At 39.3% G+C, this 19,168-nt stretch overlaps 1 protein-coding gene across 7 annotated transcripts in view; it reads right to left on the reverse strand.

The window, feature by feature from the left end:
* Positions 1–639: 639 nt before the first annotated feature.
* Positions 640–19,168, reverse strand: part of zbbx (zinc finger, B-box domain containing) — a 72,720-nt gene continuing 54,191 nt past the window's right edge. For 5 of the 7 annotated variants that reach the window (XM_023152818.3, XM_023152817.3, XM_004561371.3 and 2 more), the window contains 5 exons: positions 18,799–18,967; positions 13,786–13,941; positions 11,615–11,803; positions 11,384–11,453; positions 640–900 (listed from right to left, as the gene is read on the reverse strand). In XM_023152818.3, coding sequence (XP_023008586.3) covers positions 813–900; positions 11,384–11,453; positions 11,615–11,803; positions 13,786–13,941; positions 18,799–18,967 — 672 coding nt within the window. In that variant the 3' untranslated portion in view covers positions 640–812. Of the gene's footprint in view, positions 901–11,383; positions 11,454–11,614; positions 11,804–13,785; positions 13,942–18,798; positions 18,968–19,168 lie in introns of those variants that run through there. The other 2 variants (XM_014408650.3, XR_013101656.1) reach the window with 2 other exon arrangements.

Here is a 19,168-nt window from a genome sequence, read left to right on the forward strand (position 1 = left end):
GAAAACAGCAGAGCTGCAGAAAAACACAAACATACATACTAACAAACACCAACGGCACATGTACACATTCACCATGGAGACAACAAACCAGTTCCAGCAACTCGTGTTTATCTTCTCCCACTCCTGCACACACATGCAGAAACATGGCAGCAGTGGGCATTGACACAGTTCCTTATTCCCTGCCTTACAGACATTATTTATCACCTGCAGGAGTCTCCTCTGTGTGTGTCCATGTGCAGACAGTCTGACCTGATCTAGTGCCACCCTAACCTTATTAAGAAACAAAGTGATGACAACAGAGAAAAATGTTCTTCCTAACCCCTGCAGGTAAAATTGGCACCGCAGCAAACTGTCCCTCAATGTCGGTCCTTTAATGCACATCTCAGACAGCACACGCACACACTCTGACAAACACGCCATCAAAGGGATCCAAGAAGACTCCTGCTGAGAATAAAGCCAAAGTCACCATTTATCTTCATGTCAGCTCCCCTTCTGTTGCCAGTCGCATTGTTTTTGTACCTTTAGCTAATCCATCCACAGGAATGCATCTCACAGCTGCTGTTCAGTATAAGAACTAACATAAACATGGTGTATGGCAAACAAGGGCATACAAAAAGAGACAAACAATAAATCAAACAGCATTTATTCATTGCTCAACAAGCATTACATTTATATTTTTTCATATTATTGCAGAAAAGTTTAGACTTATGCGTTTAAGGGTGTCTACACCAACCTTTAAGTGTAATGAACACAATTTAAAAATGCATCCACTGTGGGATTTCGCTTGCATGACTGTCACGCACATGTGTCCGTCAGGGTAGCAAGAGGACACTCTGTCGATCTCTCTTCACCTCCTCCTCATCTTCTTCCTCCTCTTCTTGTTCAGCAGTGACCCCGCCTCTGCAAGACAAAATCCACCAATCAAGGGGAGAACGTGTTATACTCATAAAACTCAAATACCTGCCTATGATCAAAGAACAGATGTGCTATTCTTTTTCTAACTACTTTCAGATGTGGATATCAAAAATTCTCCTCTGCCAGATAAGATTTGGAAAATGTAACAGATGGACAGCTGAAAGTGTAGCTTGTGTGTTAACAGGCATCTGTCATTGCCAAGGTGGAGTTTGATCAAATCTGATTAAATCTGAATCCAGTCTAGTCATTTAAAAGTCTAAGTTGTTTGATTTGTGTGAAACTTACTAATTATCAAGTGAATAAATGGCTACCGTGGTAATAGAAATAAAACAAATAAAAGAAAACCAGGACCAAGGAGTAAATATTTTGATTAAGAAGTTGCTGGCCATTTTTTTAAACACTCATACTAAAGTGATACAATTAACCCCTCCAACTGTCCGTACACTCTTCCTTTTTTTTGCTTCAGGCATTTAGGAGAAGCGTTTCCCGCCTGTATTCAGCTACGACGACACCAAATTACCTTGGGAGTCATAAAAAACACCGCCCACCTCCAAATAAGAACGAGTCACTCTATTGATGCCATCTCAGCCAGCATGTGCAGTGTTCTTGATTTTATTGTATTAGCTAACTTCAAACTTCGAATAATATAGCAAAATAGTTGTGACATAGCATTATATCCAGTTACAGCATCAGTTAAATGTAAGCGCAAAAGTAGCCTAGGTACTGTTTTCTCTAAAAAGTTTGAGTAATAATTATGATATCTTTGACTGTACAGCACTTTTTAAAGCACACAGTTACTTCACGTGCGTAAATACAAGTCATTCAGATGTTTCATAATTTTGCCAACACTTGGAAGAAGTCACTTGAATGACAGGAAATGGATTTGTATGTTCCAGAAAAGTCCAGAAATCACCACAAGGCTCAAGCCTGCCATGAACTGGAACACCAGCATCACAAAATTTCTTCTGGAGAAAAATTTTATGGTCAGACAAGATAACATTTGAGCTATTTCACCATAATAGCAAGAGGTATGTTTGGAGGAGTAAAGATGAAGTTTTCAAACCAAAGAACACTGTACCAGTTGTCAAGCATGTTTGGGTGCTGTTTTTCATCAGTGGCACTGGTACATTCCACAAAGAGAATGGAATAATGAGGAAGGAGGATGACACCTAAATTCTTCTACTTCACATCAACAGTAAGATCATTGAAACTTTGGATATATGTATATATTTGAGCCTGTTTATATACTTTTGACCCTGTGTAGAATTAGAGAAAAACAGCCATTAAGCTGTATGAATTATACAAAAATGTGCTTCACACTTTAGTTTTACAACAACTTTGTAACTCTAGTAGAGGCTGTGCAGTATTGTCACATAACAAAACTGAAAAATATTTTCTACCTGGGATCAATGTTCCCTCTAATTTTTCATGTGTCTGAGCGAATGCACAAACTCCCTGAGTGATCCCTTGAACCACTGTGAGCAACAGCAGACGTGTGCACTGTGGTCATGCCAGCATCGAATCCATCCAAGTTACATGGTTTATTAAAATAATCAAATTACAGCATTTACATTTATGTTAGACTACTTTTAATTAGCTGCTTTAGCCCACTTACAATGGCATTTAAAGAAAATCTTGTTCATGACCTGTGTAGTATGGTAACACTATTGGAAGTAAAAATAACTTGAACTCCAATTTTGAAAAAACAACTTTCTTTCATTTTTTTTTTATAAAGCTCTGACTATTATGAGTATGAGTCTGTGGTCTGGGAGAGAGTCCTGTAACTCTGACTGCAAAATACAGTATATAATGACCAATGTTGGGCAATTAATTATTTAGTTACTTCTTCAAAAAAGTAACTGAGTTTTGCAAACAACAACGTTTTTTGCAGCTGTTTACCTAAAAATGCAGCCAAGGCGTTTTTTTAAATAAAAATTTCAAACTATTTACAGAACAATCAGGTGTTCTGCATCAAATTTGATGCCACACCTGATTATTTGTGACACTCCAAAAAATAATTTCTGTCCACTATGAGATAAAGGAGAACAACACCTGCAGACCTGACAACAGGAGATGTATCACTCCTGTAACACCTGTAACATTCAGCAGTCGCCTCATTGTTCTGACACACACAACAAAACTATTGACTACACTACACACTAACTACATAAGATTTGTGCTAAACTATGGGCAGAAATCTGTGCCATCAGGAACTGAATTTGAATAAGTTAAATTTGAATTTGAATTGCTCAGATTGAATCTGAATTGTAACTTGAATAAATGCTTTTAAAAACTGAATATGAATTAGCCTAATTTGAAATTCAATTTATTGGTTTGAAAATGATCATCACTAAACTGAAATTGAATTTTATAGTTTGAAAATGAATTCATTTGCTTTGAAACTGTATTTTATCCTTTAAAAATTTAGCTCTCGAATAATTTCAGATTCACTTCTCACCATTCAGTTTTAGTTCCAAAATTCAGTTTTTTGGGACTTACATCCGGTTCTGGTTCAAGTGCAGATTAATAGAACTACGTTTTACTAGCGGACCGAAAGTGTTACTGACGGGAATCTACAGCGTCTTGAGCTGAATTAAGACTTCAGAAGTCATTCGTCATGTGGAATGACCAGCGGATAAACTCTCAGGTTGGTAATAAATGTATTACATGTATAAGAACAAGCGTCATGTTAACAAAAGATAGCCGTACAGTAACTTTTATGCTTATTGTAGCTGTTAGCTCAAAACGCTAATTTAGCGTAGTTTGCCCTGAATTCAGCTTTGACAACAAATATGATCGACTGTTTCTAGTAGAATTCCAAAGTTGTCATCTTGTACCCTGTCAGAGCCCTGTATGCTTGCAGAGACCCCTACAGTAGGGAAACATGCAAAACGGTGTCCAAACCTTTGTATTTCAGCTTTATTTATGTCTTACACAGCATCCCAACTCTTTAGCTAACTTGATAACTTTAGCTAAAGTGAATAGTTAGTGTAATTCATTAGTGCAGCAATACTGGATCACATCTGTTTGAAGTGATATGATATGTGACTGTCACTGTGTTTAACTACCATAATAATTCTTAGGGTACTGAGTGCATGCTTAACTAGTTTTGTTTTTTTTTTTTAACATACTGCTCCATTGCTATGTTTGACAGGCTGAAGTTGTCGGGTCACCTCCTAAATCGACCATCTTTTACAGGTGTTTTGTGCCAGAAATGGAGTGTCCACTGAAGACTGAAGACACTGAATCTCTACGCCTTGCCATTGATCCCTCTTGTGCCTTCATCTAGACAAGAGACAAACTTAACCACTCTCACATGCTCTGTACCTACATCACCTTCCCTGACAGTTGTAGCTTGGCTTATCTGAGGGTGAAATTATAAGAATGTGTTATTTTGCAAAGTGCTCTCTAGGGTTCCTAAATAAAATATGGCATTGAGGTCATTTCTTTTGAATTAATCCCTTCTTCTGAAATATAAGAACCTCTCCTGGTTTTAATGGCACTTTGGATTTCCTGACTTTCTGTTCCACTCCCAACCCCAAATAGATGCTGACAAGCTGACACAGTAACATGGAAGAGGGAAAGAAGTTGGAAAGGACTACTACAAATAAACCTAATGCCTAAAAATGTAAAATAATAATAATAATAATAATAATAATAATAAAGGCAAAAGATGAAGTAACAAGTTTTTAGTTTCTTGGTTATTCCAAATGATCATCTAGATGTCTGTGACATGTGATGACAAACACCATAATGGAAGACCTTTGTCATCACATGCTTAAACTAGAGATGGACCGATCCGATATTACGTATCGGTATCGGTCCGATACTGACCTAAATTACTGGATCGGATATCGGAGAAAAATAAAAAATGTAATCCGATCCATTAAATATCACGAAAGCACCTCACAAAACTTGCAACACGCCGTAACTCACCTCAGAACGTTAGCACGTCGGAGCAGTATGCATCACGTGATAGAGCGGCTGTGGCATGCGGGACCTGTCGGTGGTCTGGATAGCATGTGGAGCTTCGCTAGCAACTCGGCATTTCATCTCCGACAAAGTTATCCCCGAGAGAAGTAAAGCAAGTGTGTAAGTCCATCTCTGAATGTTTGTAAAGCATTCCTGCGTTAAGCTTAACGAGCAACTGCCTCTCGCTCTCCGGCTGCTACTTCAATCATGAAACTGCTTAACGATCAGCTGATCGGCTTTTCTGTCGGGAGTCCGTCTCTCTTGTTTGTTTTTGGCCCACTTTGCACCAGAAAGAGGAAACCAGCGGCTGAACAACAGCAGAACGTTTAAGCTTGATAAGCTGTTGTTAGAATTTATTTAATCTTACTTTCTACTCGAGGATCTTTTCTACGTAGCTGACGGCTGGTAACTGTGCAGGGGCAGATCTTGCAAAGTTTAGCCAGGGGGGCCGATAGGGCATGAACAGGGAAAAGGGGGCACAAAGACATACTTTTCTTTCTTATTCTCATTTAAAATGTCGAGCTTTTAATAAATAATTATCTGACACCCAAAGTTTTAATTTGATGTAAAATGAATAGAAGTCAATTACTGTATATAGTGACTATTAAGTCTAATATATATACCCTAGTAAGCTATAGTACTCTTTACTTTGGGAAGGTACCATCTGTGCAGTCTGCAATTTTGTTGAAGAAAGATGTTAAATCTATTTAATATTTCTTGAAAAATAATTGATTTCTGTGCATTTTTTTTCGCACTGCATCAAATTAAGGTTGATTACGTCGATTAAGCATCATGAGGTGGAGCGTGAGGGGTGGTTCCCTATTTTTTATTTATTTATTTTTGTTGTTGCTGGGAGTTGGAACCCTATTAGTTAGGTTGCTTAATATTTACACTAAGTACTCTTTAAAATACCAGAATAGGGAGGATGGTGTAGGTTTAAGTTTATTAGATTGATCAGTATTGCTGAACTATGAAATATTTTTTTTGTATACAGGTATAACAGAATAGCTTTAGTGTAGTTGTTGTTTTAAACTTGAGTATGAACTTGCAGACTTGCAAAATGCAGCAAGATATTTTAAAAAACAGTTTTGTTGATTAAAAAACACTATATCGGATTCATATCGGTATCGGCAGATATCCAAATTTATGATATCGGTATCGGTATCGGACATAAAAAAGTGGTATCGTGCCATCTCTAGCTTAAACTCATCATATATTTTTGCATATGCTGAACAGGCAGTCAGACATGCTGTAACTGTTGAGTAGAAAACTGCATGAACACCATACGGCAGGGGTCTCAAACTCCAGTCCTCGAGGTCCGCTGTCCTGCAACCTTTCCATGTGTCCCTGTTGCAACACACCAAGTAGGTCATTAGGAAGACTATAGAACTTGACTGCATGTTGAGTTGGCAATTCAGCCATTTGATTCATGTTACAGCAGCTCATGAGTGAATGAACATGGTGCAATAAAAGTATTTTTAGAAGTATGTGTTTCCAAATACATACATTTACTTAAATTTACTTGAGTAGGATCAGGGGTTGCCACCTCAGCATGCAGTCAAGTTCTATACTCTTGCTAATGACCTACTAATTGTATTCAGGTGTGTTGCACCAGGGACACATGGAAAAGTTGCATGACACTGGCCCTTGAGGACTGGAGTTTGAGACCCCTGTCATATGGAATATGACAGGTGTGGTTGAACTGCATGAAGACTCTGAAGTTTCTCTTCTCTTCTGGCAGGACAGGAATGTGGCCTTGTCCTGTGAGCTACCGTAAGGATGTACTTAGAGTAGAACTGGACTGTCACCGGCCTCAGGCTCTTCACCTTTTCAAAGACAAAGCAGTCATTTAGATAAAATATTAGATATTGTTTACCTGTAAATGCACAAAGTAAATTTAGAAATGTAATTATTGTCAAGAGTGAACAAGCACTGATAGTGTAATCTACAGCTGTGGCCAAACGTTTAGAGAATGAGAAGTGTTGTTTGTTTATTTACAAAGTTTGCTGTTTCAGTGATAGTTGTATATCATATTATATCACTTCAAACAGAGATGATCCAGTAATGCTGCACTAATGAATTAGACTAACTATTCACTTTAGCTAAAGTTATTAAGTTAGCTAAAGAGTTGGGATGCTGTGTAAGACATAAATAAAGCTGAAATACAAAGGTTTGGACACCGTTTTGCATGTTTCCCTACTGTAGGGGTCTCTGCAAGCATACAGAGGGGGTACTCTGAGAGGGTACAAGATGACAACTTTGGAATTCTACTAGAAACAGTCGATCATATTTGTTTGTCAAAGCTGAATTCAGGGCAAACTACGCTAAATTAGCGTTTTTAGCTAACAGCTACAATAAGCATAAAAGTTACTGTACGGCTATCATTTGTTAACATGATCTTGTTCTTATACATGTAATACATTTATTACCAACCTGAGAGTTTATCCGCTGGTCATTCCACATGACGAATGACTTCTGAAGTCTTAATTCAGCTCAAGACGCTGTAGATTCCCGTCAGTAACACTTTCGGTCCGCTAGTAAAACGTAGTTCTATTAATCTGCACTTGATTACTCTTGAACCAGAACCGGATGTAAGTCCCAAAAAACTGAATTTTAGAACTAAAATTGAATTGACTGTGTGCACGTTAGGATATGCTACTTCCGGTGCGGAAACTCCTGTGGGGAGCTTTGTTTCCGTTGTCCTATTCGTGCCTGGTTTATGGTCCAAAACAAGTTAAGCAAATGAATGAATCAAGCGGCGATTTACATTTCTATAGATGTCTTGGGCATTTACCCAATATCTGTAAATGATGTTCATCGACTTGTTGATATTTTTTCCCTGCACCTCAGGGCAAAAGAGAAAAGGGATTCAAATGTTATATTTCTCAGCTGTCCCTCGTTTATCGCGGGTGTTATGTTCTAAAAATAACCAGCGATAGGTGAAATCAAGTAGCCAATTTTATTTTTTGACGGTGCAAAACGTTTCCTGGACATTGTGGACATACAGTACTGCACTTCAGAGTCACACTGCTAGCGATCGATGCAGCGATTCTGTACTGTACATGAGAGACGTCACGGAGGAGACCAGCAATCATTCATTTTTTGTGTGGCTTTTTTCACGGTTTGTTAACATGCTGTGTAGGTGTGTACTTGACTAGCTGATATCAACATAATGGGGGAAACATCTGGTTTGACTATTCTTCACCTGTAGTTTGAATGCTGAACATTTGCCTGTTTAAATCATGAGACCAGTCACTATACAGAGATGTGCTTCTGAATGTGAAATGTGTCTTCTGCTGCAGTGATGCAGTTCTGCTTGTGTTGAGTGATGTAAACAACTGATCGATCTAAACTCTTTAAACGTCAAAAGTGATCATTAGATTTTTTGTGACAACAGTGGTGAGTGTTCCCACCTTCTGTTCCCACCTTCTGCTCTTTGTAACTTAACACGATCTTTCCGTTTTCGAGTTTTGGACATGATTTTGGAGGATATCTTTGCAGTAGCGATTGACCGCAAAGTAAAGCTACCGGAAATGTACAACCCCACATCCGGTCTCAAACCAGGAAGTTAACATTTTCTCGTGCACAGGGTCAATTGTAGAACTGAAACTGAATGGTGAGAAGTGAATCTGAAATTATTCAAGAGCTAAATTTTTAAAGGATAAAATACGGTTTCAAAGCAAATGAATTCATTTTCAAACTATAAAATTCAATTTCAGTTTAGTGATGATCATTTTCAAACCAATAAATTGAATTTCAAATTAGGCTAATTCATATTCAGTTTTTAAAAGCATTTATTCAAGTTACAATTCAGATTCAATCTGAGCAATTCAAATTCAAATTTAACTTATTCAAATTCAGTTTCTGATGGCACAGATTTCTGCCCATACTAAACGTCGCAAATCTCTCACATCTCAAAACACCGCCGTCACTCCCCCGCCCTCCCCCCGCCCAGGCGGAGAGCGCCTTCGAGCGTTTTCCTTATAAAACGCCGTTTAACCGTTTCTTCCCGAAGTAAATATAAACAACGATAGTATTCAGCAAAAACAAACATTGCATATATTTTTTTATGATAACTCTGGTTTTACGTGGCCTGTCAACACAATTTAAAAACTGGTATAAAGTCCACACTTTTTCCGTCAATTGTTCCGTCTGTCCTGCTCACATCTCCAATGGTTGTACACGTTGTCATTGGCGTGCATAAGGACGCTGTCATAGCCTGTCAATGACGTTGATTAGCTGCGTATATACGATTGTGAATCGCATCATTGGCTGCACTATGGGATAAGGTGGCATCGTTCTAATCCCAGCAGCCAGTCACTTACTGACTAACACTGCAAAACAGAATTGTTAAAGTTTTAATTTTAATTGCAATTCAGGTTAGATTTTTTTTGCGCGCAACGCAGATTTTCTGTGCGCAGAGACCATGCCAGCAGTGCGCAATTGCGCACGCGCGCAGCTCAGAGGGAACATTGCCTGGGATGTTGTATCTTGGGTCGAGCTTTTAACCACTTAAGCCCTCCTTTATAACCATGTAACCCACCAGTAATTTCCTTTCACCTTTAGCTCTTCCTGTCATATGAAGCACAGCTATCGAGGGCTACAGTGACTCTCAGTTGTTTACTTTTGGGTTGCACTTCACCAACTGCTAGTATCTCCGTTAGAGTGCTTTCATAGCCTGATTGTACTCAACAGTTATCAAAAATTATTATATTTCATGCATGTTTTGCAAAGCACTGTGTTTTGTCAGTGGTTCTTTTTATGTAGCTCCCTTTTTATGCAGTATATTGTCATCAGAGGCGCACACCCTGCTCTTGCTCTTAGACACATATGGGTTTGTTTCATTGTAGTGCACACGAGGGAACATAAATGTAAGGTGTCGCTATAGCAAAGATATTACCATATGACACTTTTATATCGTGCCAAAATGCATACTGGTATTCTCATGGCTATGATATGGCACAGCACTAACACAGACTGTTTCACAACCTAAAGCTGCTCTCAAAGACGAGCATGACTCGTACATGCTGCTGGATCCTCATACAGCTGCAAAACGTGAAGTAGTTTTTTGGTTTGGACTCATATAGTGTAACTACTAATAAAGCAAAAGCAGATATTCAGTTCTCACAATCCACCAACTGTGGTGCACGTCTGCCAAGCAACCAGAGACAGCTGAGTAAAAGCAGCGCAGATGATAAATAGTTGTCTATGCACACAGACCGCCCATAATATGCTGTGACAGCATTCGCTATTGTGTTGTGTGGGTGTACCTTGGAGTGTACATACTGTATACTATTACTGGAATATTCACTAAAACAAATGCATATTTTATATGCAAAAATGCACTCAAGTTTTCCTGATTATACCATTATTCAATATGTTTTGCAGCAGAATCTACATTACAGCTGAAATCCATTTACATACATTTACTCTGAAGTCAACGGGGTCTGAAAGAACAGCATCTCATGAAGACGGTTCATTGACCCTATACAAAAAAAAAAAAACTTGCTGAGTTGAACTGGCAAAACACACTGTACCTAATAAAACAATAATGTTACAGCTGTGTCAACTAACTGCATGACAAGATCCTGTCATCATGAAAATCCAGTGTTTCTGCATACTCAATAAATTGGACAATGTCACAAGAGTCCAATCTGCATATTAGGAGGAAAACCAGGTGAGGGTGGAAGCACAAGAGCTGCCTATAAAAAACAAAAACAACATGATACCTGTGAAGCTGAACCAAAGTAGCCAGATTAAGTCCATCCTAAGTGTGTGTTTGTGTATGTTTTAGGATGTAAGGAGGTGTTTTGGGAGCTCTCACTGTAGTATGCGTTAATCCGTTTATTACACGTCTCAAAGTGATATTCACAGTGCTCCGCTCAGCACAAGGCCTCTAGCGCAGATTATGCCCGCTCCACAAACACAAAAAAACATCAATAATGCACAGGCACACACACTCAGAGTCAGTTTCTGATATACAAAACCACACTGACACACTTCCTCTTTCTTTTCACACGCATACTCACATTAAGCAGCACATTAAGGCTGGATACCCAACATGCTGTCAAAGCTAAAGTCGTTCTGCTGCTAACGATCCATTACACACTCCACATATCCGACAGCGAGAGGCATTGATGCAGTACCAAAAAAAAAGAGGGATTACCCCCTGTCGTGGCCACTGGATTGGTAGTGGTGTGTGAGAAAGTGTAAGGGGTGAGATTCTAAGGTGGCCATGGTGAAAAGACACAGACACAGTATGAAAACGGGAAGGTACGACACTTCACTGTTTGATTCGCACACTGGAGAAACTCACATTTGCCTTTCAGGATATCAACATCAAATGGACATTTGAACAACTGCCTAAGCATTTCTAGGTCAACTAACAACAAAAACATATACCCTCTTTATGATAAGCTCATCCTTGATGTGATCCTCGCACAAATACAATTGAAAGGCATGAGGGTAATCAAATTTAAGGATGTGTGTTACAAACCGTTTGGAAGCGGGATTACTGCATTCATCTTGACTTCCACTGTGTTCTGTACCAGTACCTGGAGTGCCTGCTTGGGATGGAATATTTAAGAAAGGTTAAGAATTAATGGTTTAAATCACTCTTGTAATTCATAATTCATTCAAACACTTACTGTATTATTTTCTATGATCATGATCTGTAAAATAATATACTGATCACAGATAGCTATATCATGTATATGTGATTGCATACATGAAGGTTTTTGGTCTGCGCTCTTGACCATGAGTCTTAGCTCCTGCTCCAGGCTGCTCAGAGCATGTGCAGTTGTGTCTATCTCCAGGTCAGGGTCCTCACAGCCCATCTGGTCCACATTACAGATCTCCATGATCTCTCTGGCTGCTTGGGACAATGGACAAAATACTGGCGAGAATTCTGAGTCCACTGTGGGAATAAAGAAACAGCGAGAAAAAGGAGGGGACAAGGAATGAGAGGTTTGGCAACGGACAGTGCGAAATAGTTAATGCATACTTGGTAGATAGCCTGAAAGCAGATATGGAATAAAAGCCAAACAGGGAAATGGGTAGAGAAACGCATAAGCTGTGAATAAGGAAGGATGGAATGATGATCATGAGGCTGTACAGTAAAAGGTATTTTCTGAAAACAGCTACAGAGAGAGTGAGTGTAAGAAGTAGATAAGAACAGGTGTAGAGGAAGAATGGAGAAGGTAAGAAGAAGATGGTATGTTGCTCAGGATTCAAGAAAAAAGGGTCGATCACAACTGTCAGTGGAATGAGTGGTGTCTCATCCCACTCCTGTGTGAGCCACATCAAATTGAATCAGATTGAACATCCATCTCCACCTGCTCACAGTAAATTACATTGAGGCCCCCACTGAGAAGCTATGATAGTGTGGGTGTGTATGTGTGGCTGCAGCACACTGATTCCTCATGCTGTGTGCTGTCTAACCAGTTTCAGCTTCAGTGTTAAATCTTTCAGTCTTTCAATCTTCCATTGTCTCCTCACCTAGCCCTCCCTCCACCCACTCTCAGTGCCTGCCTCTGTCTTTCAACTGGCACAGAACCTCCACTTAGTGCTTCACAACCACCTGCACTGTCAAACTAAGCAGCATGGGAAGAATGATGCATGCAGGGGAGTGCTTCTAACGCATGTGGACACACACATACCTCTAGACTCGATTTATTTCAATTTTAAAGCAGATGGCGCACACATATTTAGATTTCTGCTACTGATAAATCTCTGTGCCAGATTTAAAATGTATGATGTGTAAAATGAAGAAGACTGAACTTTGATATCACTCAAGCGTTCCTTTGGAAGGTCAGATTTGAATAATTCCATTCTGCATGGACTGTATGTGGGATATGTTAATAGCCTTAAGACAAATTGAGATGTAATACCTAACATATGCATCTTTTTCATGTGATATATTATTATAATTGTACTGTAGGTATAACTGCTGTATGGAACACACTACAGTAAAGTATGGAGGGGAAAAAAGGAAACCAAATGCTGTGAACTTTAAAAAGAGTTCCCCACTTACAAACATGCTCAGGGGCACAATGCTATTTTAAAACATTAATTAATGGCACAAGGGAGCCAAAGCACAGATGTTTTGGCGAGAAGCCTTCTTCTGTGTGCTGTCAGACAGCACATTGGAGCGGCACACTGACAAAACAGCACAAGGAAGCACTCTGAGAGGGAAGTTGCCGAAACATCAGTGCTTAGGTTCCCTTGTGAATTAAAAATACAGAAAAAATGTTGCACACTCATTTTGATAGAATAGTTAAATATGTTTCAAAGTTGTTTTTATTTATTGTTTTTAACTAACGTACTCCTCCAACTTAAGTTTAAGCATTCAATCTGACAAGACTATTAATTGAGTGTAGCTTATGTGGGCCTCAAGAGTTGGAACTCTTGGATAAGATTAATTTAAAAAAAGACTTATGAAAGCAGGTTTAAATACTTTGACAACATGGAAAGAAGTGAGTTAGGCAAAATAATACAGAGAACTGATCAACACCGAGAGGGAATTAGAAATCTCACTGAATAAAACAATTTACTCTCTGGTCTTTCAGGTTTCTATGTGTGCAAATATGCATCAGCATAAAGAGATTAATGCACTGTTTCGTGTATCTGTATGAAAGGATGTATTCCTGGATCAACCCACAGTCCTGCATGTGTACGTGCTCAGTATAAGTGGATAATATGTCTGTTCACAACCAGCACAAACATTGAAATAGTGTTTCTATATGCAGAGATATAGTGTATTAATTGTGTCCACAATAGAATTCTGTGTGTGTAAATAAATAAAAAGCACAAAGAACTCTGTGTACCTGAAAATCTTCACATAGACACAAACAAAATACTCACAAGCACTCATGACAGCGCAAATACACTTCCACTCACCAGATGTTCCCAGTTCATCTGCTGATACTTCTCCTGTCCTGGATGAGTGAATCTGAATTCCAGTTGGCTGCCTGTGGTTGTCCTTCATCACACCGAAAACCAGGTGTTCCTCATTTAAAGCTCTGAAGCTGCTGCTTAACCCATAACTTTGTAACCCTAAATGAGTTAAAGGAAAAGTTAAAGACGGGTCATAGCACACCTCACCCAGAACAGCCATGCATACAGGGAGTGCAGAATTATTAGGCAAATGAGTATTTTGCCCACATCATCCTCTTCATGCATGTTGTCTTACTCCAAGCTGTATAGGCTCGAAAGCCTACTACCAATTAAGCATATTAGGTGATGTGCATCTCTGTAATGAGAAGGGGTGTGGTCTAATGACATCAACACCCTATATCAGGTGTGCATAATTATTAGGCAACGTCCTTTCCTTTGGCAAAATGGGTCAAAAGAAGGACTTGACAGGCTCAGAAAAGTCAAAAATAGTGAGATATCTTGCAGAGGGATGCAGCAGCTTCTGAAGCTTGCTCATCGAACAATCAAGCGTTTCATTCAAAATAGTCAACAGGGTCGCAAGAAGCATGTGGAAAAACCAAGCCGCAAAATAACTGCCCATGAACTGAGAAAAGTCAAGCGTGCAGTTGCCAAGATGCCACTTGCCACCAGTTTGGCCATATTTCAGAGCTGCAACATCACTGGAGTGCCCAAAAGCACAAGGTGTGCAATACTCAGAGACATGGCCAAGGTAAGAAAGGCTGAAAGACGACCACCACTGAACAAGACACACAAGCTGAAACGTCAAGACTGGGCCAAGAAATATCTCAAGACTGGTTTTTCTAAGGTTTTATGGACTGATGAAATGAGAGTGAGTCTTGATGGGCCAGATGGATGGGCCCGTGGCTGGATTGGTAAAGGGCAGAGAACTCCAGTCCGACTCAGACGCCAGCAAGGTGGAGGTGGAGTACTGGTTTGGGCTGGTATCATCAAAGATGAGCTTGTGGGGCCTTTTCGGGTTGAGGATGGAGTCAAGCTCAACTCCCAGTCCTACTGCCAGTTTCTGGAAGACACCTTCTTCAAGCAGTGGTACAGGAAGAAGTCTGCATCCTTCAAGAAAAACATGATTTTCATGCAGGACAATGCTCCATGACACGCGTCCAAGTACTCCACAGCGTGGCTGGCAAGAAAGGGTATAAAAGAAGAAAAACTAATGACATGGCCTCCTTGTTCACCTGATCTGAACCCCATTGAGAACCTGTGGTCCATCATCAAATGTGAGATTTACAAGGAAGGAAAACAGTACACCTCTCTGAACAGTGTCTGGGAGGCTGTGGTTGCTGCTGCACGCAATGTTGATGGTGAACAGATCAAAACACTGACAGAATCCATGGATGGCAGGCTTTTGAGTGTCCTTGCAAAGAAAGGTGGCTATATTGGTCGCTGATTTGTTTTTGTTTTGTTTTTGAATGTCAGAAATGTATATTTGTGAATGTGGAGATGTTATATTGGTTTCACTGGTGAAAATAAATAATTGAAATGGGTATATATTTGTTTTTTGTTAAGTTGCCTAATAATTATGCAGAGTAATAGTCACCTGCACACACAGATATCCCCCTAAAATAGCTAAAACTAAAAACAAACTAAAAACTACTTCCAAAAACATTCAGCTTTGATATTAATGAGTTTTTTGGGTTCACTGAGAACATGGTTGTTGTTCAATAATAAAATTATTCCTCAAAAATACAACTTGCCTAATAATTCTGCACTCCCTGTATATTGGATTCATAAAAATGCATACTTCTTGTTCTCTTGCAGTTGCTCTTTAAAAAAATATATCATCTCACACTTTCACATTCTGATATTGTCCTTTACATGCTTTTAAAAAGGACTCAGAATATCTGGATCCAAAATGTACAAAATACAAAGAGACAGATCATTCACTGTCACGCTGCTATCAGTTGGACATATAGCAGGCAATTGGAAACTGCAATGGATTTTCTTCGCTATCTAAGTCTAGTTTGTGACCTTTCTACAGCACTACCACATGGAAAAACATTTTGGCTATGACTGAATATGAATGCAGCAGACTATAAAACTTGCAAGATGACAAAACAAAATACAAATATTTATTTCATTTTTGTTTGATAATTAAAGTAAAACTATTTTACACTGTATTTGTTAAGTATACAAATCACTGTAATCATCAATAGTTCATAAAATGTGGTATTTCAAAGGTACTTAATAGTAGTTCATAATAACAAAAGGATGCTGAATCAATTTTAGGATTTTTATGAGATGTTATTCCACAAATATTGTCACATACACACGAATGAGCCCCTTCAAAGGCTTCTGCAGATTTAAATACTCATTCAAGTTAACAGAGCTGACAAAACAAGGTAAAAAGAAACACACACACACGGCTGTAAGGAGATAACATAATCTATTAGCCTAAGTGACTTATATAGATTAATTCAAGTAAATTAATTTGATAAAATAATCCATTTGTCTATTTATCAGCAGAAACTGTACTAAACAAATATTGCTTAACAAGCTGCTCAACCAGTCCTGACAGCTGCAATGCAATTACTGCTGTTTTCAGCTCTCTCTCCTGTGGTCAGCTAATTAATTAATTGATTAATACTACTGACTGGAGAACATACTTACTACTCAAAATCAGCTGAAAATAAATAAGAGGGAAAGGGCGAGCAGTCGCATAACAGTTTGTCATCTCGAAAGAAAATGGAAAAGGCTGAAGCTAGTTTGGAAAACACACATAGATTTAAAGGGACCATTCTACATGTGTGGTGTGCGTGCGTGTGTGCGTGCATATCTGTGTGGGTCATTATCCTTCCTATTTGCCTGCCTGACTCTCTCTGTCTTTCCTTTTGTTGGACTCGATGCACATTTTGACAGAAACTGCACACTAACAACCTAATTTTCTGACTGATGAGGTGACAGGGAGTACGGAAAAAGGGACAGCAGGGTGAAACTGTAGAGCAGCAGACATATAAAACCTGTTGGATTGCAGTCTTGCCAACGAAAAAAAGGAAAGAAGATAAAAACAGAATAGACAGATGGAGGGATGGAAGGACATAAATGAGTGTGAAGTGTTGTCAAGGTGATATTCCTCCTTTCTAACCTTTCTCTCTCATTAACTTTGGAGGTTTAACGATGGTGGCAGAGACAGAGCGGGATTTGACAAGAGGTTGGCTGCATGGTGCGAGGAGGCTAGCGGTGCCCTTGTGGGAGTCTCTCACCGTCAACCCTATTCATTTAACGCAGGCTCGACAATGAAACTGCGGAGAGTTGGCCGTTTACGCTTCATGAAGGAAAATGTTGATGGGGTCATTCTGGAATAAGCAAACAATGCTTGCTGAAAAACACTGACTCCTGTTTGAAATGCAAGTATACAAGGTATACTAAGAACTATGTGATTTGATAAATGGCATTCAAGTACTGTATGTGGCTGCTAGACTTCCATATGTTATGATGTTCAGTGCGAGGGGCATAAACACATATCCAATTTACAAATTATTAGTTTTGAAGCATTTCAAATGTCCATTTTGCAATCACAAATAGAACATTAATGCTACGCTCAGAAGGCAGTTTTCTCAGTGGCTACAGCATGGTCTACCACCTGCAGTTAATGTGCAACATTCTTAAAGCCATTTTGTTACAGAAGGGAAGGTGTAACAAACAAGAAATAAACACCAAAAGCAGGAGATAAAAGTTCACATCGTCTCCCAAAGGCAAATGACAGCGATAGGTAATAAGTAATATACTATTACATACAAACCTTACTGCATACCATGACTATGCAACCATAACTAGTTAGCCACAATATTAAAACCACCTGATTAATACTCAGTAGATTGTCTTGGTTCCACCAAAACACCTCTGTCCTGTTAAGGGGAGGTCTTGGGGTATCCTACAGAGTCTTGCATCATTACACTGGCAGACGATAATTTGGTTCCTCTGGGTTGTGGTTTGTTACCTCTGTTGGTGTAGAATCTGATGAATCAATGCCATGACCATTTCACTGTGTTCCTTGAGTGATTATGGGAGAGTTTTTCTAGTGTGATGAGCCACATTGTCCTGCTGGAGGCCAATGCCGGTGTGTATTGATGTCATTGTGAGGGGCCCAACAGTTCTAAGGTGGGTGGGATACATGTTACAGTAACAACTACATAAATACCCAGTTCCATAGTACCCCAGCAGGAAAATACATTGTCAAAAAATACAAGAGATGATCACTTCACTTGTCAGTAGTTTTAATATTGTGGCTGATGTGTGTATTTGAACAGGATCATACACTTTAATTTCATTTGGATGTAACATTATCACAATACGTAACCTTTTTTAGCTTTCTGTGTTTTAAAGTTCCTCTTAAACTAAAGTAAAATTTCTGTGATGTGTCAAGGATGCAGGCTTTATTACTACTTTGTGACTTGTGAGTCTTTTGTGATGAAATATCGACATTTTAGGCAGGTAGAATTAGGCGTGAGCCTGTGTTTTCCTAAAGTTAAGAAAAGTGAGGAGCTAAATATAGGTAGAAAGAAGCACAGAGGTTACAAAGCATTTGAAAGCAAAGGCTTGCACACACTCACATACAACACAAAACAAAACGGCATCACAGGAAAGCTCCCTTTGGACCCACCAGCAGTAAATTATCAGTGTTGTCCCCAATCTCTCGTTTTTCACCAAGCAGCCAGCACTCCTCTGGGTTTAAAACTCATTTTCGTGTGTCTTGTAAGCTCTACATTTTTACATATTTGTTCTAAATCCTATTATGAGGCCTTAGTGACATGAATAACGCTCGCAAATTGGAAAGTATCTCCAGGCAAAAGCTGGACACAGAGGTAATCTTCACAATCTAATCTCATGAAGCACAATAGCAGCAACCACACTTTCTGATGTCGTTTAAAGGAAAAACAGGATGGCAATTGAAGAAATTGAAGCATAAAATCTCAAGCACACTATTCATACACATTAAAAGACTTTCCCTTTTTAACCTACCTGTTGGGTCTGAATCACGCAGTGGAGACTGGCATGTGTGAAGTGGGTCACAGTGTGCATGTTCTGGTGTCTCTGGTTGACCGGCAATCATATCCAAACCTAGAGGCGAAAACCCATGCAGATCACAGAAATGCTCTGATCCAGACCCAGCACTCTGGTTGTGCATTACCTGAGGGTATACACAAACAGATGGAGGAACACAGGAGAAGGGGGGATGGAAGGAGGAAGGGGGGAAGCAGTAAAAAGGGGAATGACAAAATGAAAACAGTGAGAAAAAACAGGTCATGTTAGGATGAGATAGTAAGTTGATACACGCAGAGACATGGAAAGAGAGTAACGTACAGTGGAATACAAAATAAAAGCTTGCTCT

The sequence above is a fragment of the Maylandia zebra genome, linkage group LG14 (genome assembly GCF_041146795.1).
Source record: "Maylandia zebra isolate NMK-2024a linkage group LG14, Mzebra_GT3a, whole genome shotgun sequence".
Lineage (NCBI taxonomy): Eukaryota > Metazoa > Chordata > Actinopteri > Cichliformes > Cichlidae > Maylandia > Maylandia zebra.